Here is a 24614-nt window from a genome sequence, read left to right as displayed (position 1 = left end):
GTCAGAAGGGGTAATTTAATAAGTTACTTTAATACTGTCCTTGATGAGTTTCTGAAAACGGAGAAGGGGATCGTCATTGAGAGATTTGTAGAAGGTGGAGTCACTTAGTTGCTTTTTAGCCTCTTGAACATACAGATCTTTATGCGAAACAATAATTACGCCAACTTTGTCGAATGATTCGATAACGATGTCCTTGGGGGTTTCCAGAATGGATAGAATAAATTGTTCATCTTTGGAAAAGTCAGGCCTAGTATTCACGAATTTAATAACCTTGACTTCAGTGATTGATAAAAGTATCAAGGATTTTAGGACAAGTTTCAATTCTGAATTTAAAAGCGATTGAAAGGATCAGATGAAATAGATGTTGTTATATTGTAGGTGAGATACTTATAGAATCAATGGAAGTAAGATTGGGCATAGTAGGAGTTGAGGTTCCTCTTGGATCAATATCGACAGTGTGGTTAGTGTTTTATTCACACGAGATTTGTTCGGAAAAGTGGGCTTTTAGACGGTATCACCTGTAGAATTTTTTGTATCAGCTTTCAAAGAATATTCGTTTGGTCTGTTGGGTGCAAGAGTAAATCATTTTGATAAAACAGCGAGTTCGGCCTTCGTTAGATTAAGATCATAGGGAATTTTTACGACTATTGTTACATTGTAGTTTGACGAAGAGTTTGCTTTAGAGACACCTAGTTTTGTTAGTTTGTTGGCTCCTGAGTATTTTAAACAGTAAAATATTCTCTATTGAGTTCTTGTATACGATTACGGATAAAAGCGGTTTCGGTTATTACACACGAAAGAAAATTGTTTGCGTAGATGATACAAGTATTTATAGTTCAAATCTCGTTCTTTATTAAAGGTTGTTGGGGTTGAGCGAACAAGCAGTTTAGAACAATTATAGGAGAAGCTGTTGAGACTTATAGAATGAAAATGGAGATTAAATTTCAAAAGTAAATTGTTGTTACAGAGAGTTACGTATTATAATTTATTTCGGACGAGTTTCCGATTTATTATATAACATATTACGATCTTAAATTGTAACTTAGTTTTAGAAGTAAATAAATTGTCGACGTGTATCAAATTTATGATATTTATTAACAAGATCGATCAAAAACAGTTTTGTTCTTAACCTGAGGGTCGCGACACATATAACATGCTCGCTTTTTCAGCCATAGGGCATTATAAGTGACGATTATTCTCACTGTTCGTTAATAAAAGAGTAGCCCAAGAGTTTGCTGCTAAATTAGGGACAGTTAACGTAGATAGTACTCGTATAGTGTGAAATTCAAAAACAATGAAATTATATTTTGACACCAAAAATTTTAATATATAAACGATAATACAATTTATAATAACGGTTAGTACAAATAACTATTACAAATACTAATTTATATACAAAAGTTGTAAAAAATTACAGACAAAATTGAGTCTTCTATCTGGTTTTAAACTGATTATTTTATCGACGATTCACAATGAGCGAATTAATTTCTAGTCGATATCGATACAATTCACTGAACGGATAGCTAGATACCTTTTCACACGTTAGTTTTTTTTTTTTACCGCTGAAGTTAAACAATATGTTCAAAGAAATACTAACGTCTGAATTTAATCCGCTAAACTAAAACGGTTTGTAATGTTCGAAATCAGGAAATGTTCCTCGTTAAATATCTGCAGTTTTCCGATTAATAAGCGTTAATCACAATTATAGTGTTCGGATGTAGCTGACCAACAACAGTCTATTGTTTCTCGGTGTCTTACGATGGCTGGTTCTTATGGCAAGATTCTCGAAAGTTCAACAATATTCTAGAATACGCTAGTGCTTTTGTAAAACTTATATTATTGGTCCTTGCTGCCGATAATTTAGAGAACAGGCGGGACTTGCGCAATACACATATAATAATATACGCTATCTGCATTAAACTGAAACAAACGTAGATATTAAAATAGAAGTATAATAGTAAATCCTTTATAAATAGAATCTTCAGCAAATACAGGACACTTTGTTTCTCCAAAAATAAAAACAAAAGTGAGTTAAGTACCTGTTACCCACAAAATATCGTTAATTTCAAGTTAGTTTCAGGTTGGTGGCCCGGCATGGCTAGGTGGTTAGCGCGCTTGACTCTTAATCAGCTGCGAGGAGTAACAATGTTACGGCCAATCCCACTATTTGTTGGTAAAATAGTAGCCCAAGAGTTGTCGGTGATTAGTGATGACTAGTTGCATTCACTCTAGTCTTACACTGTTAAATTAGGAATGGCTATCGCAGATATCCATCGTGTAGCTTTGCGCGAAATTAAAAAAAAATTATAAGCCCCCACGGCTGAAAGTGGATGCATGTTTGGAGTGACGAGGATTCGAACTCATGGTCTCAGATTATGAGTCGATCGCCTAACCACCAGGCATATACCGAGCCTTTCTTATTATAGCAAGTTACTTATATAGATCAGAACTCAAATAAAGCCTGTAACGAATAGAGACAATTTAATGTAAAGTTATTACTGAAATGTTCATAATAAAGTAAAAGACATGGTATATTAGTGTGGGAAAAGTACTTGTGGTAAGAGCTGGTTTTCTTCATTATTTTAGGGGGAAATAATATCTAGAATGAGCCTGAATGTTGTGGTTGGTTATGTACACTCATAGTTTCTCATGGACATGATGGGGAACAGGTCTTCTAATACAGCAATGAAACATTAATCTATTCTGGTATTGTTCGAAACCGATCTCAGTCACATCCCTCAGCAACATAAATAGATAATGTAAATTCAGTCGGGTATCTTTGGGACCTTACTTATTGATTCCACTTCATACTATTGTCATGGCGAAAGTTGATTTTATCTGAAGTTAATTTTTATGGAGAGGGAGTTCTCATAGAATTGCCAGTCGTTGGTACTATGATTGTATTCTAAATGACAGCTATATTCGTTATACCTCTGTCTTTATAATTTAAGTGACACTTCTTATCTAACAAATTTTATACCATAAACAAATCTGTGTTGCTCGATTATCATGCTGAATATGGTTATATGTCAATAAACATTATCTCGTATATTAAATACGACCCAAACAAGTGACTAACCAAGGAACCAACTTCAAAATAATTCATATTATATTAGTCAGAGCTTGAGTGGCATATCCTATTAACTATTGAAAGAGACTGTTATTAAGAGCTTAATATTTTGGTCATGACCGTATAGTTCACTAATTCTTTCACTACAAGTTTATTAGAAACAGTTAAAGAAAACTTTAAACTACTATTACTTATACTGTGTTTCAGGTGTTAAATCTTCGTGAGTTAGGAGTTTTCCTAACTGTTTATATGCATATGTGTATATATGATATTTTGTTTATAAAATATCTAACGATATTGGTTTTCAGATGAGCCACAGAAACGTGACACTGCTTTAGTGAAAACTAAGTAGCTACAACGCTTGTGTTTTCCAAGTTAATGTTAACAAAGTTTAGCTTAAAACCTGTTGTAACCTGTGCCGGATCTGATTTCATAACGTTTCCTAACCACAGGATTAACGTGTTACCGCAAACGAACTGTTAAATTTTTAATTTATGAATATTCTTGAGTATGAGGAATAATTTATCCGTTATTCTAACTGAACAGAGTTAGCTCAGGAAATTTTGTAAAGATTGATTATTATGGGATTCATCGAATTTTCTTGCACAAACTACATTATGTATTCAAGAATACTTAAATGTTCGACTCTAATACATTATTACAAAATATCGGGATTTAGTTACATGCTACAGTTGAAGCAAACAAGCTTTCCAAGATTATAATAAACCCAAGTTATTAACACGGGTTGTCAACTACGCTAAAGATACACTTTTATTTTAATATCATTCAAGTTGTGAACTATATTTTTTAGACTTACCAACTTTTTGAAAAAAAAATCAATTATCAAATTAATGACAACTTAAATTACAATAAACAGGCTCGCTAAATGTATGTTAAGACTAATGGTAAAACTGTTTAAGACTTGTATATTAAGACCAGTGTTTTAAGTCTTTTGTAGCATACTTAGACTCACTTTAAGTAAATATTTAGACTAATTGTCAGACTGTTAAAACTTGTATGTTAAGCCAGAATTAACTCCTCTGTAACAAGTTTAGACTTGTTAAATGTATATTAATTGTCAAAGTGTTTAGACTTGCTTGTGAATATCATGTTTTATTTTCTTTGCTTTTAGGTTATCTAAACACTTTTTATCATCGTTGACGTAAATAAAAATTTTGGAGTGGAGCGATATCTGATATCAGTTTAACATGTTGGTTTAAAAAAAGAAACAGTAGTAATCCGGTATATACCAATAGCAAGGTTTATCAGAGTGAAGAAACATACTAGGAAACAAAATATGTTAAGAATACAAATAATAATTTTCCGTGACCATCAAAATGTAGTTAAGGGTTCGTTCGTACCCGAAATCCTTACCACCCTCTAGCAACATCAATGATACTAAGACCGACTTTTTCAGCTCTTTACAACTTCAACTGTTCGCAATTACTAGGTGAACTCAAGAACTTAACATTTTCATTGCAAATGTTTTGAGAGATAAAGTAGAAGATGATATAAATTATTTTCACCACACCATCTTGGAAAGTTTATAAGTCAGTTTGATGCACGACCTTGTACCTGTTGAGATATAGTAAGCTTTCTGAGTATAAACACTTAATCATTGTAGAACACACCAATGGTGATAGTTATCTCCCCACAACGTTCGCTTCATGAAAAGTAGTCATACTTCTCTGTTCTTTTGTTGTTTATTTCTGATTTAAAACGTTGTTAAGCTTTTCAATTACAGGTGTTGGAAGATAATATATATATCATTAAAAAATATTACTCTCTCTGCTGTACATTACAAATTCTATAATATTGAGAGGGTGTTTACAGTTTGAAATTCTGACAATAGCTGTTTATAGAGATAATATCAAATTCGACGTATTTATAATTTCTAGTTTAAGGGCATTACTAGTTCGCCGTTTCCCCGTCGCACCAAACATGCTCGCCCTTTCAGCCGTGGGGGCGTTATAATGTTACAGTCAATCTCACTATTTGTTGGTAAAAGAGTAGCCCAAGAGTTGGCGGTGGGTGGTGATGACTAGCTGCCTTCCCTCTAGTCTTACACTGCTAAATTAGGGACGGCTAGCACATATAGCCCTCGAGTAGCTTTGTGCGAAATTAAAAACAAACAAACAAATTCGCCGTTACTTTAGAGTCATTAAAAAGTCTAAAACACATTATTTGGTTTAGTTTTTTAATTTCGCGCAAAGCTACATGAGAGGTATCTGCGCTATCCTTCCTTAATTTAACAATGTAAGACTAGAGGGAAGACAGCTAATCATTACCAACCACCGCCTTGGGTTTTTGTTAACAGGTCGAATAGTGAGATTTGACAGTTACATAGCCTCAAAACGTGGAGCACTATAGTTTTTCTTTGGAGGGGATGAAAACCATGGAACATTAGTAACCCATTTTAGCACACTATAACTATGGCTCGGAACTTACAGAATCTGCATTGCTTAACGTAAATGTTATATTAACTGTCGCATAATAACGCCCCCACGGGTTAAAAGATGAGATGTTTGGTGTGACGGGGATTCGAACCCGCGACCCTCAGACTACGAGGTGAGTTCTTTAATCACCTGGCCATGGCGGGCCGCTAAAAATAAAGATTTAGATATCATCTCTCTGATACCGTTAGAAATACGAGAAACTATTATCTTGTGTTAGACAGAACAATATAACATTTACGTTAAGCTATGCGAATTCTGTAAGCTCCGAGCCATGGTTATAGTGTGCTAAAATGGGTGGCTAATGTTCCTTGGTTGTCATCCCCCCCCGAAGAAAAAAACATAGTGCTCCACATTTTGAGGCCATGTAACTGTCAAATCTCACTATTCGACCTGTTAACAGAAGCCCAATAGTTGATAGTGGTTGATGTTGACTTCCTTTCTTCCCTTTAATAATCACTTCAAATTGAGGGAAATCTGACGCAGTAGCTTTAAGCGAAATTAAAAATCTAAACCTATTTATCCTATGTATCCCAGATAATATTTTATAAAGTAATTTTATAGCAAGCCACGCTTCTCATACTAAACAAGAAACTGAACCTTTATTTCGAGCGTTGCTGCTGGGATCTGGAAGTGACTAAACATTTCTTCGAAGCCTTGAATTTCTGCTGTATTTCGTCTTAGACTATTGAATTATGAAACCATACATCGTGTGTTGTCCCTTACTTTATTCGTAACGACATGAAAAACCAAGACGCTGATGTCATGATTGCCTCATTGCTGTTATAGAACTGACGTACATATGGCTACAATTACAAGATAAAATTTGACAGATTTTAAATTCACCGTAATTTATCTCAATGAATGCCGTTGACTTGCAAGTTCAAGATCGTAACAAGCATCCTAAAATATTCTATTGTAACATAGAAATAAACATTTTGGGCGACAAAAAGTGAAATGAATGTACTTTTTTCTTAACTGAGGTGATATAATGAACGGATTTTGTATTTGTATTTTAATTATTAATTCATATCAGCTCGGATAATAATCTGTTTTATGATCTGTAAGATATATAGATCATGAGTGGCCTTAGACAGCTAATATCTTTCAAATTACAACTATTAGTGGGGCGGCTAAGCCAAGGAAATGACTCAAGCTTTGCTCTTGGCATGATATATATATAAATATGCCATTATCCGTTTCTATATAATATTCCCAACGACACCAAATGGTTGAAATAGGTACCTTAATCTTTTCCATAGTTTTTTACTAAAACATTAAACTGAACCAAAACTTTCTATTCAGTGTCTATATACAAATATGAAGCATGTTGTACAAAATTTATTGGTTATTTTGGTTATATAAAACAGGAAATATATGTATGTGCATTATTAAACAAAATATGAACCTATGACCGTATTATATCAGGTCATCCCTCAAGTAATGTCTGATTTTACGTTCAGAAAAAAAGAAAATATTTCAAACGCTTTTAATGTTATTTAATCAATAATGTATGTTCCATTATTATTAATTACTTCCTGCCAACGATTCACAAGTTTATGAACGCCACTTCTATAAAATTCATGGGGTTTGGAGGAAAAGAATGTAGAGAGGGTAGTTTTGACATCTTCATATGTTCCAAGCTCTTTTCCATCAAGATGGTTCTGCAAACTTCGGAAGAGATGATAATCAGATGGGGCAAGGTATGGAGAATAAGGAAGATGTGGAAGTTTTTCCTTGTTTAGCTCTTCAGTCTTTGCAGATGTAATCCTTGCTGTATGGGGGCCGTGCATTAACTTGGTGTAACATGACACCTTTATGATTGATCAAACCAGGCCTCTTTTCTTTCAGTGTAATATTCAGGCACTTTAACTGTTGACAACAAAAGTCTGATGTAATCGTTACATTGAGTGGCAGCAACTCAAAGTGGATTACACCAATAATATTCCACCAAATATTTAACAAGATTTTCCTAGGCTGGAGGTCCATTTCTTTTAGGCTATGCTTTAGCCAATTTACTTGCACTGAGCCATTGTCTGCGGCGCTTAATATTTTTATAAAATATCCATTTTCTTTTCCAGTTACTAACCTGTCCAGAAAAGGTGAGCTACCTTCACGAGAGCGCAGAAAAGTGCAAATGTCCGCTCTTGCTCTAAGGTTGGCTTTCTCAAATCATGAGAAACCCATTTTCCAAGTTTTGACACCTTTTCAGGCTGTTGCAGATGACAGTGAACTGTTGAATGGGTTGAATTAAGCTTCTGTGCTAGTTCTTCAGTTGTTACAGCACAAACTTCATCATGTGCAGCCAGCAGCAAGTCATTATTAAACTCAACAGGGAGACTTAAGCTGTAGCCACCTTATGTGAACTTCTGAAACCATCATTGACATTTTCTTTCATTGAGAGGCTCCGTACCATAAACATCTTGAATGTTTCGTGTAGTTTCTGCTACACTATTACCTTTTTAAAGTCATAAAGCATTATATGCCTAACGAGCTTCTCAGACACATTCATCTTGATAAGTGTTTATTTAATTAATGATCTGAAAAAATGGAGTTGGGTTAGTTTCTTTTATTTGACTGAACATGTTTATACACGTCATACTACATATTTTAATCATTAAAGCCTTCTAACAAGACAGAAATGATGATGCACTTCCTGTATTAAATTTTCGGACATTAATTATGTGATGACCTGATATTAAGAATACTTAAATTAAGTATTACTTATTCCAAGACAATTGTTGATTGTTCACTCATAAGACTCGATGGACCTATTACGTTCACATCACCGCTTCAAGTATAACCTACTATGCAATGCAGGGACTGCTAAACTATTTAATATTATATGAAAATAATTTTAATGTTAACCGTAATATGTTATTTTGTTATCTAAAAATGCTATATTTATATCATATTATTAATGTGCATCGATTTTACTCAGCTTTCTGTGACTGCCTTTGTATTGTCTGCAATGTATAGTGGGATTACAGCCAGTATAAAGTGTCCCAAGTTGTCTTCTTATCTTTCCCAGCAAAGGATAAGACCATGTATGTAACAACCCGTGAAAGGATGGAACCGAGAGTTCTTGATTTCCTTATGTCTAACTGGGCTGCAATTTCATGAGTTGCAATGTACCTAAGGTGTTTACTTACTTCAAAGGCTGTTCATATTTCGACAGCTGGGTTTTGTGAATGCGGGAAGATTCATATACAATTGCATCAGTATCTGTTTTTCTGGACATGATTCTGTGACGTTCTCAGTGAGCAGCATCTGCCATTTGCAACATTTGCGTGTATCAACTTTTTCATGAGAAAATGAATTAAATGAACTTTTGTTCCTTCAAGTACAGATCTTCTATCTAACTGGTCTGTGTCAATATTAAGAAACAAACATCCATTTAAACTCATAGAACTGGATAATATTTTCAGTTATTCTTTAGTATTCAGCACCTATGTCCTTTTTCATAGTATTGCAATGGCTACTCGCTTTTTATTTTGGCAAAATATATACTATTACCAGTTAATAGGTGAGGGTTCAGTGTGCCTAAAAGAAAGTGACTCAAATTGTATTGCTTAGACATGTCTACAAGAAAGTTCTTCCGTGAATGTTACAGATGAATATTGCTACCAGTGGAAGAACAGATTAATCTTGATGGAGGCTCGGAGCTATTGAAGCTCTGGAACTTCTTCTGCATACTGAGTTTCCCCTGTTACCGTTTAACCAATATCTATAACAGATATGTAACATAGTATTGGTCATTCATTTTGTTTGCATTCTGGGGTTTCAAATATTTGAGGTAGTAATAAAATTAAAGAAACGTAAAATATAAAAGTAATAATTAGTATGCACCTTACAGATAATAATAGATCATGTGACACTGTGATTTTGTCCCCTTAATTATCTAAAAACTGTTAACAAAAGGCCACACTTTGATCAAAATACAGTATCTTTTAAAACACAGTTATTTTAATATAAAGAGTTTATTTTTGTTCTTCATGGCTTAGAAATTCTCAACGATATGACTCAAATCCAATCTCAGTAGATCAGTATTTTATCTGAGTTAATGTTTAGTCAAATCTAGTTTTGAGAATGAGTGCTCATCTCCAGCATTAGTTAACGGTATTTTGTTGAAGAAGGTGAAGTAAATTATTGAAAGATGTGTTGTTCTTACCTCTCGCAAACTCTAGAGATTGGATCAGTTCATCTGCAAAATCTTTCATTAAACCTGAGTGGCATTTTCCAGCAGTCCAGTAGCAGGAGCACGAATTTTAGTGTTAGAAGCTGCATTCAAATTTATTAACAAACAATAGTTGGCGCTCATGTCTTTTATAGGCGTTGTGTCTGTGTTGCAGCTCTGTGATAAGTTCATCAACTATTACGCTGAAAACCTCAACCCAATTTTTTTTTGCGCTGCCAAATCGCAACCCAGTTTCAAATAAACAGTTTTTCGTCTAATTCAACGGAGTTTTTTGGAATTGTATTTTTGAGACACCCATGTTAGCATTGTTTTTGCTACGGTTTCAAACTAATCAAACTGAGTTCTAGAACTAGAAAAAAATCCTTCGGTGAGCCCACTAGCTTTATAACATCGGCTAGTTCTAAATTAACAGCTTTAATGGCATTAGTAGTTGACTGAAAAACATCTGTGGAATTGTGCACCAAAAAAAAAAAAGAAAAGAATCGTAATCGGAGAAGAGGGAGGACTGCAAATCTAAGCATAGTGATGTCATTTTATTTTTCAGGTTTTATATATAATAAACTCGTTTCGTATCATTTAATTAAAAAATAAAACTTCTATAAATTATTACATTTGATTTATTTTACTTACAATTTTATTACAAATTTAGATTAGTTTTGGCCTTTTAATTTATTGATTCCGAGTGGAAAAACTGGCCACACCACTGTCCAAAAGTAGCAAAGAATGATAATTTCTAGTTTATCCATTTTATTGTATAGAGATTAAGCATTGCTCATGTGCTTTAGTTCGAGTTTGAATCATTAGCTAGATTTTTCAATGATTCCTAAATTTTGACATAATTTTAAAAAAAAGTATTTTGATATACTGGTCATGAGAAAGCTATTTAACAACTGGTATATCCTTTAGAATCTTGGTTCTTTTATTGTTGATTTGATCTAAGTCAGCCGTAATGACCTCTCAGTAGCTAGTTGATGAAGAACAAAAGTAAAAGGTGACTGGGGGAATCCAAAGAAATAAGTTGGTCCCGAACAGTAGTTCACGTTGGTAACGCCAACTAATTTAGATAATAAGCTGCACAAGGAAACTAGTCCACGAGTGGACGAATCTTCTGAATTCGTGCTCACAAACCTCTGCATGTTTCAGACAAATTACTGACATTGACACAGCACTGGTCTCTGCAATTGAATATACTATTGTTTATCCTTTGCAGAACAGTAGTAACTGCATGAAAAAGGATCCTCCAATATCTCCCTCTTGCAACACAAAGAGGACAATGAATGTTTATTCGCTGATCAATGTGAGACAGATTAGGGATAGAACATTCGATGATTGTAAAGTACTTTGCATTCTGCAACTGATTTATTATCTCAGAAAAGATCTTAGATCCCATTAAAGAAACGAACCCATTGCAAATAAGTTACTATATATAAAAAGGCTTAAGCGTTGGGCACAGCAAATAGCCTGATGTGGCTTTGCTCCAAAAGAAAACGAACATATTTTTTAAACCATGTTCAGCCTCAAAAAACATCAAACTGACCAAAAAAATTTCTAAATAGTTGTTCGCATTGTAAAAAGTAGCCTGCTATTTCATTTTCTCCTGTAAAAGAGAGACCATTATTAACTAGAAACTTTACAAAAACAATTCGTTTAGTCACATCTCTCTAGTACGCCTATTCATTTTCGAACTGTTAATTCAGATGAGAGTATATATGGTCTCAAATTCGTGAGAGAGTAATTCAAGAAAGCACTGCGTTTTGGTTTGTTACGCTTCCCTCGTGCTCTAAAGTGCAAAGTACAGGAGTTTATTGTTACTGAAATCTAAATCACTAAATGTTGTTGTTACACACGATCTACCTACAAGTAACCAAAGTACAAAACAAAACATTGGGTCTGTAGATGGCGAACAACGAAGCTGCTCTATAGATACAGATTATCTGTTTTATTGAAACCGCTAGTAAATAGGATTTTCGGTGAGTACCTCTTACTATTTTTGTAGTTTATTTCAGATATTGAAAAATTGAAGTTTTTAAATTAACAAGACTGAAAGCCTTTAATAATCCAGTAAAACTGCAGTTCCTCTGTTACTGGAACTCAGTGATGTGTTTGTGCAGTATAGATCACGTTTACTATATTTTTACCTTGTTTATTACGATTTCAGCTTCACCCAAAATCAACTAACTTGAAACTATAGAGTTATATCTTGCCTATAATTGAAATCCATTAGACGACGCTACCTCCCGCTGTTGATTTTTATCAGATGCATTTTCGAATGTCTTTCTTTTTTATCTAAGAATCACATAAGAATAGGTAGTCAACTTTGATGTTTTATTCTCTACAACGTATTTCAAATTTTGTGCTTTTAGCTTTTCAGCGCTGATTTCTTTATTTATAGTTGCTCGGTATGACATTCTTACAGGCTGTGAATCTTCGTGCTCGGAACAGAAAATACTTTCGCATGTGACTTGATTTGAGAATAAATCACGTGACTGGGTGAACTTGTTTTCATTGTTTCAAATATTTAATAAATTATGGTTTTGGAGCCCCGGGATACAGATTGCGTTAGTCTTCAGTACATGCCTTTTTTTATGCTTGGATGGTCACTTCTTCAAAGTTAATCCACTGAAAAAATATAAAAAAGCTATCGATTAATCATATTTCTATGAAATTTAGTTTATAATACTTTGAAATCTGTTAACGTCAATACATAATCTAAGTGTTTCACAGAAGTAAAAGTAAACTCATGACACCAGTTGTATTCTTGGAATTCTAGATAACTGAGAGTAGATAGGTTGGCTTAGTTTATTTGTTAAAGGGATAAGAAAACACAAGGACTTTCCACTAAATTAACAGTAATTTTCCAGATCCTTTTCTATGCATTTAGATAACAACGAAACCGTCGTTAGAGAGATGAAGCTAAAAAAGATCATGGCTTGATTGTCTAGCGGTGAGTTGAAATGGAATCTATAGTAGGGAGCTATAACTCCTATGCCACAGAAACTTGGTTTTGTGTGTGTGTGTGTAGGGGGACGGAGTTCTCCAAGATAATCTACTTTCACAGGACAAACACCGAATTAAACCTGTACCTAGGTTGAAACGCTAAACATGATTCTTTATAAGGGAAAATTTCATAATTATAGAGAACATCTTGATTACTACTCCCCGAATGTATGTTTGTGGACTCATACCGCTATAAATCAGGTTTCGATACCCGTTCTGGACAGAACACAGATAGCCGATTGTGTAGTTTTGTGCTTAATTCCAAACAACAACACTCTTTGACTTCTTGATACGCCTACTTACTATTTTATGTTTGTTTGAGATGTAACTTGTAAGGAGAGAACAGCCTGTTTGGTGCACCAGAATCTATATATATTAAAGAGGTGAGTCTACTACTTGTCTCAACTTTACGGTAATAGTTTTATGCTAGCTCGCTTAGTCTTACTTTTAAAGTACTGTTATGTGCTTTATATAGATAGCTGACATGGGTATAATTGGAGTGCCTTAGGGCTAACCTCAAAACTCTATTTTGTTGAAGTTTTAGTTGTTGTTTTTTAGGATAGTGTTGGACATGTTATAAGTAATTTACATCCGTATTCTATAGTTGGGCGTAGGTATGTTTTACAGATTTTTAAAATAGTGTTCGATGTACAACTTTTTTTTGTATTCGTCAATAGATAAGTCTAAAGTGATTAATACGCTTGATGATGGCTTTATGAGGTTTGTTTACATTTTCTGCTCACGTGAGTCTTCTATCGAATGTTATAGCTTATTTTGATGTATAGTTTTAGTTTAACTTTTCTACAATTTTCAAAGTTTTTATTTATATTTCTACTAAAAATAATTCAACAGGTTTTAAGTGGGTTTTACAGGATCTGCCAGTTGTTCAACCAATCATTGGTAAGATTTAATTATTTCTTTACGTGGTCCACAGCTGTTAGGGGTTTCTAGATACACTCCAAACAGCAATATTGTCTGTGTATTGAGAGAAGGAGGTGTATCTTAAGTCTGGTATAACGGAGATTACGTTATACGTTTATTTTAATACCTACGTGTGTTTTAATTTGATGCGTGTGACGTATATTATTAAACACATATTGCGCAAGTCCCGCTTGTTATTTAAATTCGTCGAAAATTCTCGAGAGCAAAAATCAACAATGTGTGGTTTACCTATTTTTGGACATTGTTGAAAGTTTGACAGTTTTGAGTGATTGGTATATAAAACCGACGCGCCGAGAGACAGTTATGTATTATTGATCGGCTACAGTCAGTATACTATAAGCTTCGGAAACTATATTTGTGATTAACGCTTATTAATCAGAAAACTACAGAACTGAACCAGGAATGCTTATAGACTTCGAACATTATAAACCCTTCAATTTCAGTAAAGTAACTTTGGATGTTTGTATTTCTACAATGGCATTAAATATCTTCCTCGGTAAGAAGTGAGCTTGTAACTGGTGTGAGGCTAGCCAAGAAAAAAACAGCGTTGGCTTAAGCAAAGAGTGACAGTATCAAGTCAGAATTATTTTACATCTTTGTGGACCTGGAACTTTGATAAAAGAGTCAGTTTCAGGTCTAATAAAAGACTTAGTATTGTTTGTAAGTATGTAAATTTTTTTGTATATAAACTATCATTTGCAATAACTGTTAGTAATAACCGTTATTATAAATTGTATTTTTGTTTGCTTGTATATTAAAACATATTTGTATTAAAAATAACATTGTGTGTAAGAATTTTATTAGCAAATACAATAAAGCTAATACATATTGACATTTGATTAACTTCTAAATTAAAATTTACAGTTATTTGAAATCATAATACGTAACATAGTAAATCGAAGATTCATCCGGGATAAATTATAATAAGTAACACTGTGAACAGTATATTGTTAAGGAATGCTGGAGAGAGGAGTGGCGACAGTTTGTTTCTTTTTTAAAGACCAAAGCCACACAGGGATATCTGTTGTGTTCACCGCGAGGAATCGAACTCCGGATTTTGCCGTTGTAAGCCCGAAGGTTTACTTCTATTCCACAGTGGTACGAGTAGCAACAGGACAGAAACGTGTGAAACTCCTATTGAAATCATGAATGTTTTCGAGAGAGAATCAATTATTTTTATTGCTGCTGTATGGTCAATTAAAATGTTCAACACCCATCTTGTTATTTAATGATTAATGTTCATTGAATTTAATTTGATTTTATAGCATTGTTTTCTGAACTTAAAAAGTGGTAACTCAGTAAAGTTTTCGTTGTTCCTTCCTCCTCGCAAAATAATAATTTTCGCAATTGATAAAAGAAAAATCAAACAACATTTTATTCACCTGTTTTAATTTTCTTGTTTAAAAAAATGTGATTGTAAGAAGTCAGTAAATGCGAAAGAAAAAGAAAATATTGGGGAACAATTTGATAGTTTTGTTAGATTATTGTTGTTTCCAACTCTTTCCTTTCTTCCTTTGTTACTTTTGCCTCCCCAACCCTCCCACTGTTTTATTCCATTGTGTCAAACACTGGTTAAAGCTTTGCGAACATCGAAAATATTTCACATGATTACACAGGCCAGCGAATTTAAACTTAATAAAGGTTGCTTTTGGCTCTAATAATGTATTTAGCTTTATGCAGATTTCGAAAATAATATTTTAAAGTTTTTCTATCATGGTATGATTTTTTACAAATCCGGAATAAATAAAATTCTTACTTAGACCAAATTATTATTTCATTTACCACAAAGAAAATATTTTATTATGTTTAGGATCTAGAATGATAGACAAAACTCTCGCGTCACGATTGGTCTAGAGAAACCTATTGCCAATTTTAAGCATAGCAAAATGTGATTCGATTTCAATGAAAATTATTCGCTTATGTAAAAGTATATACCACGATTCGTGAAAAATCTGTATATGATGTAGAAAAAATGGATATCATTTCCGAATTTAGCGTACAGGATTTACTGCAGAACATGTAAAAACTTCATTATAATAAAATCATCGCAGGTCTTTGTTATTATTGAGAGATCTGAAAGCAGCTTCCATGAATTCTATGAGCTGACCTATGGTTTGTCTTTTTTATGCATGGTAAATTTTGTATGTTTGAGAGAATGTTGTTAGTTCCCAAAAATAAAGAAGTCTGTTTGTTTGTTTGTTTTTTGAATTTCGCACAAAGCTACTCGAGAGCTATCTGTGCTAGCCGTCCCTAATTTAGCAGTGTAAGACTAGAAGGAAGGCAGCTAGTCATCACCACCCACCGGCAACTCTTTTAGTAACGAATTGACCGTCACTTTATAACGCCCCCACGGCTGAAAGGGCGAGCATGTTTGGCGCGACGGAGATACGAACCCGCGACCCTCGGATTACGAGTCGAACACCTTAACACGCTTGGCCATGCCGGGCCAAAGAAGTCTGCTTGTTTGTTTTTGAATTTCGTACAAAGCTACACGAGGGCTATCTGCGCTAGCCGTCCCTAATTTAGCAGTGTAAGACTAGAGAGAAGGCAGCTAGTTACCACCACCCACCACCATCTCTTGGGCTACTCTTTTACCAACGAATAGTGGGATTGACTGTCGCATAATAACGTCCCCACGGCTGAAAAGGTGAGCATGTTTGGTGTGACGGGGATTCGAACCCGCGACCTTTAGATTACGAGGCGAGTTCCTTAACCATCTGGTTAATGCGGGGCCAAAAAAGTATGTTAACTATAATTCTTTCAAGTAGTTTTTCTAAGCAGTTAAGAAAACTAATGGATCTAAAAGTTTATGGATTGGATGTTGTTGTAGAGTAATTATAGATACCTGTTACATGGGCTTTTTCCCAGATATTCGGAAAATAGTCTGTTAGCAATGATATATTTATCAGATTTGTTAGGTGAGTGAGAAATATGTTTCTGATTCCGTCATGTCTGGAAGCAGAAGTTTTTGTTCATGTACACTGATTTTAACTTCGGCTTTGGTTATTTTACGATTTCAAAAGTCATTTTGGTTTGACATTATATTTACATCTGCATTATTTGCCGGGAAATTAGCTTATATAGACGTGTGCTATCCATGAAATTTCTGTCGACTTTATATTGAGTTGATGAATTAAACATGGGCGAGTCTGTATTTTTAAAATTTGTTTCAAAGAAGATTTGCTTTTTACAGGTCTATTATAGCGGTTTTGTCGTTATACTTGATATGATGGAATGTATTGGTATTGTTGTTTGCTAAGTTTAGATATTTAATTTTGTTGCAAAAGTCTTTTGGACTGTTCTGTGGTTTGTCTAAGCTATTCCATAACTGTAATCAATTTTCACATTTAAATATATTGATGCTTTGTTTTATTTTTGGAGCTGGTTGTTACGTATTACAATTTAAAATAGACTGAAACTAAGTAAAATTGTAATATAAATTTAAAAACTAATTAAATGTAGGAATGTATCCAATTTATGATGTGTGCCCATAAGATTGATACACACAGTTTTCTTTATTAACACAAATATATTTTAATATACAAACAATAGTACAATTTATAATAACGATTATTACAAATGATTATTACAAACAATATCGAATCTTCTACCTAGTCTGCAACTAAGTATTTTCTGGACGGTTTACGATGAAAGAATTAGTTTCGAGTTTATTCACTTAACGGGTAGCTCTATTCTTGACTGATCTCACGTCGTTTACAAGTTAACTTTTCACCGACGAACATATCTATTGTCCTCATAGAAATACTAACATCCAAAGTTAATTTTTTGAAGTTAAACGGTTTATAATATTCGAAATCTATAAAAAATTCCTGATCAAATATCTGTAACTTCCCGATTGATAAGCATTTATCACAGTTATCGCTTTCGGAGTTTATAGATATTAAGTGTAGCAAACCAACAATAATAGATTAGTGTATCTTTGTGCGTCGATTTATAAATGTTAACACGAAGTTCTCGAAATTTCATTTGGCAACAGTACACCAGTGCTTACGTAAAATATATATTGTAGATTCTTACACTCCATGATCTTCTATAGATTTAGCATAAAGGCAAGGATTTTGTAATACCCATTTAACACTATAAATTACATGCACTTCTAAATACAAATTTAGCTTACACAAACGTCGATATTAAAATAAATATCTAATAGTAAATCAGTTTCATAGGTTATCGAGTTGAGGTCTTATGATCATGTGGAGGAAACCTATATATAAGTTATTGAGACGCCGCCGTTCAACGTGTAAACTACATTTTTCTGGAGTAAGTTTCCAATAAGTGTTTATGTATCTCTTGAAGGCCATGAAGATACTAGTGTCTGCAGCACTAGTAAAAATGCATCAGATGTTTGAGTGAAGTAGCCGTAAAGTTGAACTTTGTTTTCAGCAGTAGTTATTAAAAGTGGTAGGAGAGTAACAACCTGAGTATTAACTGAATTATTTATGATATAATTATCATTCAGTTATAACCGAATGACCCGTTTTACGTTAAAGTTTCATTTCAATGGGCATTAGTCGCAGACTACAAATGAAACTTATCTGAAAACGTGACGTTTTAATAACTGAAATGCTTTATTCTGTTATTTCTTGAGGAAAGAAAAATTACTTTGAAGAACTTGGGTTGGGCCATTGATACGGTCCGCTAATCCAATAGTTATCTTGTTTTATCTCTATTAGACACACATCATGTTCAGCGCTCAACAACACGCAACACTTCAATTATTATTCTTCACTCTATTTTTATCCATATTGTGTCTATGCTCTTCTGTCAATATAAAGTTAGTACCTGGACTACTAGTTTGATTTTAAATTGGACTTGTAGACTTTCAATCCATTCCCTGCTATTGCCCCTCTGTACAGACGGAAATGAACTATTTAAATAAATACAACGCGAATTCAAAAGTTGATGTTATACTATAGTCTTATCTTGTAAATCAATAATGTGAATTTAATGAGTGTCTTAAGTTTCGTTTGTACATAATCAAGAATGATTCATTCTATTTGAATCACACATAAGTTTTTATCATTAAGACGTTTTACACGAATACAAGTATGAGGCGTATCTGAAAAACAAATCACAGAGTTGCACGCAACATCAAAAGGAATGTATATAACATTGTAAATTTGTCATACAAAACAAAGCTTTTCCTACGTAATAGTATAACAGATAGACAGTGATACACAGCCTGAGTTTGGAAATTATGGAAATCTATGCAATGATATTAATGTTGTTATTGCATTGATTAGTATTATCAATATATCTTTATAAGTTGTTGGTGCAAAAGCAGATACGACAGAGAAATACGGTAATCACCAAGATAAAAGCTTTAACTTCTCCAGCGTAATAACAAGTATTCTTTTTTGACTATGTGCTAGCTACGTATTTCACTGTTAGAAGTTCTATGTAAATTCCTCATGGATATGTCCATTAATCAAGCCATTTCTACCTTGCAACTTTCACGTCCTTGTCTTTGTCTTCGTAGTGTGGAGGAATATTTTTATGTCGCCAGTTATTTCCAATTCATTTAGCACTAAGGTTGAGATGTTGTATACCTAATCATCCAGCCATCTATCTGTCTGTCTAACCGTTTCATATTGTTCTCTAGATAGAAAATGATAACAGAACTTGATTGGAGTTGATGATGTTCCTATATATGGGTTTCCTTGAAATTGATATAATATATTGGTGATAAACAAGCAAACTTCTTAAAATAGTCACGAGGTATCGCTAGTTGCAATTGATTTATATTAAAAAATTTGATCCACCGGTGGGACAGCAGTAAGCCTATGGATTTACAACGCTAAAAATCTGAGGCTTAATTCTCCGTGATGGATACGGTAGAATCTACAATGTGGCTTTCCTATAAAACAGACAAACATACAAAAGCTAAACTCATAGCTGAAATTAAAACAAAAATGTGTAGGTAAAGAGAGTTGTTTTGAAGAGATTAAAAGCAGTGCATTTTCAATCAATCACATTTTGCAAGAAACATCAGCTTGATCTTGTGTCAACCGTATTCTAGTTTCTGAACAATTAGGGATAAGTTAAATGGCTAATACTAAATTAGGGAACATTTAAGTAAAACAAAAACTAATTATTAATAACTTTTGATGAAAAGTGAATTAGCCATCTAAATCAGAAGCAAAAGAAAACAACAAAGTAAATGTTAATGAAGCCAATCTCATCTAGCAAGCTGATTAGAAGTATACAATGTCAAAGCCAATAAACAAGAAAACTAAAATCTTTCAAATTTGGAATGTTTTGAATCAGCATTTACGTACCTTTGTTGTTAGCGATATTCTACCTTTAAGCCCAATTATATTTCATGAAACTTAACAAAATATGAAAACTTAAGTTATCTGTAAGTGCACTAACTTAATAAAGGAAACTAATTTTCTGGAGTAAAAATTAACACGAGTAACCAAAACTATTTTGAGTCTTGTAACTGATCATATTAATGAAACTAACTTTAATGAAATATGGAGTATGCCGTTTCTTACAAAACACATACAAATAGTTGTTGTTAGCTCTTACTTTCTCACTTGGTTCCCTAGAGAAAGTTATGAAAGCATTCTAATAGTAAAAAAAAACAACAAACAACACGCTATATGTATATAAAGAACTAAACCATTATTGAGAAATAATTGTTGTTTTGATATGATTGGATTGATATGAAATATGTGACTTTGTTAGAAGTCTCTGGCCAGGTCAGCATGTCTGTTAGTAACATGGAAGTAAGTACAAAATACCAGAACGTTGCTAATTAAGTAATAGTCAAAGACTGAGTACAGACTGTTATGAATAAGGAAAACCAGTATGTGAAATTTGTTTGTTTGCAGAATTGCAGATCATAAGATCTAAGGCTAGAGTTCCCATATGCCATTAAAGACGTTTTTCAGGGTTGGAGGTGTTATGATTTGGACGGTCAACCCTGTTATTAGATTAAGAGTTGTCGCATTGGCGTTATTACTGACTAGTTGCCAAAAGTGGCTTTTGTCAAAAGTATCAATTATAGATAGCTTTACCTGAATATTGTGGTCTTTTGTTTAGCCCATTTGTTGCATAAGGTACTGTTCAGGTTGAAAATACCAAATCCAGTTATTAGGAATGGGTACACCTGGCGAAAATCGTCTTTGTAACAAATTCACACTTACTTTACCCTCACTTAGAACTCAGCTATCTGCTGAGCCCACCGAAAGGAATCGAACACCTGATTTTAGTGTATGACCAATGGTACTTTAGACACTGTGAGTCTTCTTCCAGGATAAATGAAGACACATATTTACTTTCTATAATCTAGTCACTATAATAATATTGACGAGTTATTCTATATTATGTACAGTATTACTAATGTGTGTATATGCTCAGCTGAAATTTATAAATAAAATAAAGAAGCGAATATGCTCCACTTAATAATTTTGTTTTAAAACTTTGTAAGATCTCTTTCTTTGACTAAAAGTTCTTTTTCGTTGCCTGGTTGGTAAGTAGTAACTTGTTGCTGGTTTTATCAAACTTTTGCAAAGGTTATATGTTTTGCGTATATTTAAATAGCTGTAAATTGTTCTTAATAGTCACTAAATAATTGTGTGTTGCTAAAAACTGTAATAATTATGTATTGTTACATTTATTTTATTGTTAGATCTTTACTGCAACGCTGCCTGGGATGAGTTTTATTGTTGGCCACCAACACCCGCAGAACAGGTTACTTCAAGAACATGTGCAGAGATTTTCGAAACTTACCACGTTCCTATGTATGCCGAATCAAACGGTAAAATAAGTATTTAACTTTAAACTAGTGTTGGGTCAGTCGTGGCTCAGAGGCTAACGTACCCAACTGCGGAGCGTAAGGTTCTAAATTCAGACCCGTAATATGCTGGTGAATGCGTTCCGTACATTTAACTGTTGTCGCATTTTAAAAGTATCACTAGCTGTATAGGCAGCGGGCAACTGATTGGCTGCTCTCCTCCTTCTTGTAAGCAGTTCTAAATCAAGGACTTTTATGCTTGGTCCTTATGTTTCTGACCTGGTCCTTTAGTCCATGTGTTTCTACAGATGTAAAATTTTCAGGTTGAAAATATCAAATTAGTAAAAAATCCATATATACAGACGTTTAAAATATATAAACGTAATAAGAGAAAACTAGAGGTTAATTTATAAATGAGAAAATTACAAACAAATGTTTTATTTTTAATCTGATTATCATTGTGTGTGTGTATTATCTTAGTAATTGATCTAATTCTATGAATCAAGTCTATGCTTTTACCTTTAATTAAAAACCGCGCATTAGTGAAAAAATTATTTTGATCCTGAAAAGCAGTTGGTTATTTTTAAATCATTTTAATATTTATATTTTCATTTGATCTTTAGAGGTTTAATGATAACTCTGGAAATTTACAACGCTAAAAAAAAAAAAACGAGATACATGGTAGTGTGTCAGGGGCCAAAAATATACACACACACACACACAACAAACAACCAGCACGAGACCCAGTGTGTTATTAGTAGAAATAAAAACTTTGGGTTTTTCAACCATCCCCATTAGCTGAAACTCTCCCGTATTTTATGCGGTAGGTCTCCCAGATTTCGTTACATTACTAACCAAATTTCAAAAACTCGTTTCAACCCTTATTACTTTACAGAAGGCGAAACGTAACCTAAAATTCTTCGTCTTCTGCGAAAAACAACAACTTTCCTTTAATCGAATTCGTTTCAATTTAGTACATAGGTGGCATATATGTTCCTCTACCTTGACAACTGATCTTGGCCAGATGGTTAAGACGCTCGACCCGTAATTTGAGAGTCGCAGGTTCGAACCCCGTCACACCAAACATGTTTGTCCTTTCAGCCGTGGGGGCTTTAAAGTGACGGTCAATCCCATTATTCGTTGGTAAAAGAGTAGCCCAAGAGTTGGCGGTGGGTGATGATGACTGCCTTGCACTGCTAAATGAGGGATGGCTAGCGCAGATAGCCCTCGTTTAGTTTTGAGCGAAATTCAAACAAACATACTTCGACAGTAAATTTACTTGAAGTAGCTCAAGTATTCTCCGAGATATATTGCAAAAATTACGCCAAATCTCGTAAAATATTTCGTCACATGAATAAAAAAATAGGCTTCCTCAATGACATTGGTATTTCTACCATAATTAATGCTTCTTTCGGGGTATTCAAAGAGCATTCTCCCCCTTCCCAGTGGTACAGCGGTAAGTCTGCGGATTTATAATGCTAGAATCTGAATTTCGATACCTGTGATGGGCAGAACACAGATAGCCCATTATGTAGTTTTGTGCTAACTTGAAACTTTTTGTTTAGATAACAAAATATATTATTTTGTTGAAAGAATAATGTTGAATCGGCAAGATAAAATACATAACAATCATGTTATTTATTCAAATCATAAAACGCATTCTTTTCTCACGTAGGTGCAGCTTACAGAGTATGTGAAAAAGACGCTACTTGGCGCTGGGGAAACTGGACTAACTACACTGAATGTGTTGGGTTACTAAATGAAGTAAGTTTGCCGTATCCTAGTTGACTAATAAGTAACTTACGTGAAAATTTATGAAAAATAATTATAATGTTTCGTTTCAAACTATATAATGTGAAATGGTCTGGAATTTAAAGATCCCTAACATAAACAAATAAATAATCAGTTATCAATAAAAAGTGCTTACTTACCTAGATACCTAGTAAAAGGTGTTGACCTTGTAGTAGAGCTCTGGGCTTAGGAGCTGGTTAGTCAGGCTCTAATCTGTGAAACTCCAGAAATTTTTCACGCAGTTTAAACTGTGGCTATATTATAGAAGCGACAGTAAATATCTTAGTATGGATTGTGGGTGACAGGGTGCTGCCGACTGGTGGACTTCTCTCTGGTTAGTAGTTCAAAATTAGGGACGAAATATCTTTACCATGTAAGTGCAGAATTATAAGCTGTGATTGATAGAACATTTGTTAGGTAAACAAGTTATATTTTTATGGTTATGATTATGTTTATCGTTCATTTATTATTTCCTGCTATCGTTTAGTATATCTATGAATTTTTTGTTTGCATTAAAACGCTAACTCACCTTCTACATAATTATTTGAATTTTGAGTAAATATATATGTGTACATATGACAAAAATGACACCAATTTCCCTAGCAGTAGCTTACAGTTAAAGGGGGAGGCTATTGTTAGGGTATAGTTATTGGTACTGGTTTTTTTCTTTTTGGTTCTTTTTCCTGATTTCATTATTATTGAGTTATTAATATTTATGATAAATTGTTTACTAGTATTGGCGTAAGTCCTGGCTGGGCGTTTGTTTATTGGCTGCGTTGAATTTGTTTCTAAGTATTGTGATTGTGAATAGATTGTAGCGACATGTTCATTTTAGACCGTTACACATTAACCTCTTGGGAAAATAAGTGAAACTTCAAGGTAAATAAAAGCGTTTCTTTAATAATTAGCTGCTTTATTTTGTTATTTATAGTATATTATTGAAACATACCAAGGTTTTTCAGGAAGACTTAATACGGGGACTAAAAAATGGCATAAAGATTAATCACCTGATCAGGGGAGGGATAATAATAAGAACTTCAAATATTTGTGTAACGTATACGTCGTAAGAACGGAAATATTAACACCGTTGAATGATTGTGGCTTGGTAAACGCCTTTTTCTTTTCTTTTTGTAGGATTTGACATCAGCGCCTCTGGCGGTAGGATACATTCTCTTTATCTGTTCTGTTTTGTCCCTGATAGCTCTAGTCATCACTCTCTTCATATTTTGTTATTTCAAGTATGTGCAAACGTATATATCAAGAATTTCTTTTTAATCTCTTTTCAGTATGTATTATTGCTTCTGAAAATAATAACTGTATGCCATTCAAAATTCCCCGTATATCTATAACAGTATTTCTAAACATCTCGAGTAAAAAAATAGCTTTTCTGACAGCAGTTGA

The 24614-nt window shown here is 33.7% G+C and overlaps 1 protein-coding gene across 2 annotated transcripts in view; it reads left to right on the top strand.

Annotated features, from left to right (window-relative positions):
• LOC143246235 (corticotropin-releasing factor receptor 1-like) overlaps window positions 1-24614 on the top strand; it is a 52620-nt gene that overhangs the window by 6242 nt on the left and 21764 nt on the right. The window contains exons 2-4 of one of the 2 annotated variants that reach the window (XM_076492603.1): window positions 21318-21446; window positions 23098-23186; window positions 24348-24451. In XM_076492603.1, the coding sequence (XP_076348718.1) occupies window positions 21318-21446; window positions 23098-23186; window positions 24348-24451 (322 nt within the window). The remainder of the gene's footprint in view (window positions 1-21317; window positions 21447-23097; window positions 23187-24347; window positions 24452-24614) is intronic. The other variant, XM_076492604.1, reaches the window with a different exon arrangement.

The sequence above is a fragment of the Tachypleus tridentatus genome, chromosome 3 (assembly GCF_004210375.1).
Source record: "Tachypleus tridentatus isolate NWPU-2018 chromosome 3, ASM421037v1, whole genome shotgun sequence".
Classification (NCBI taxonomy): domain Eukaryota; kingdom Metazoa; phylum Arthropoda; class Merostomata; order Xiphosura; family Limulidae; genus Tachypleus; species Tachypleus tridentatus.
This window is presented reverse-complemented; position numbering and strand designations above follow the sequence as displayed.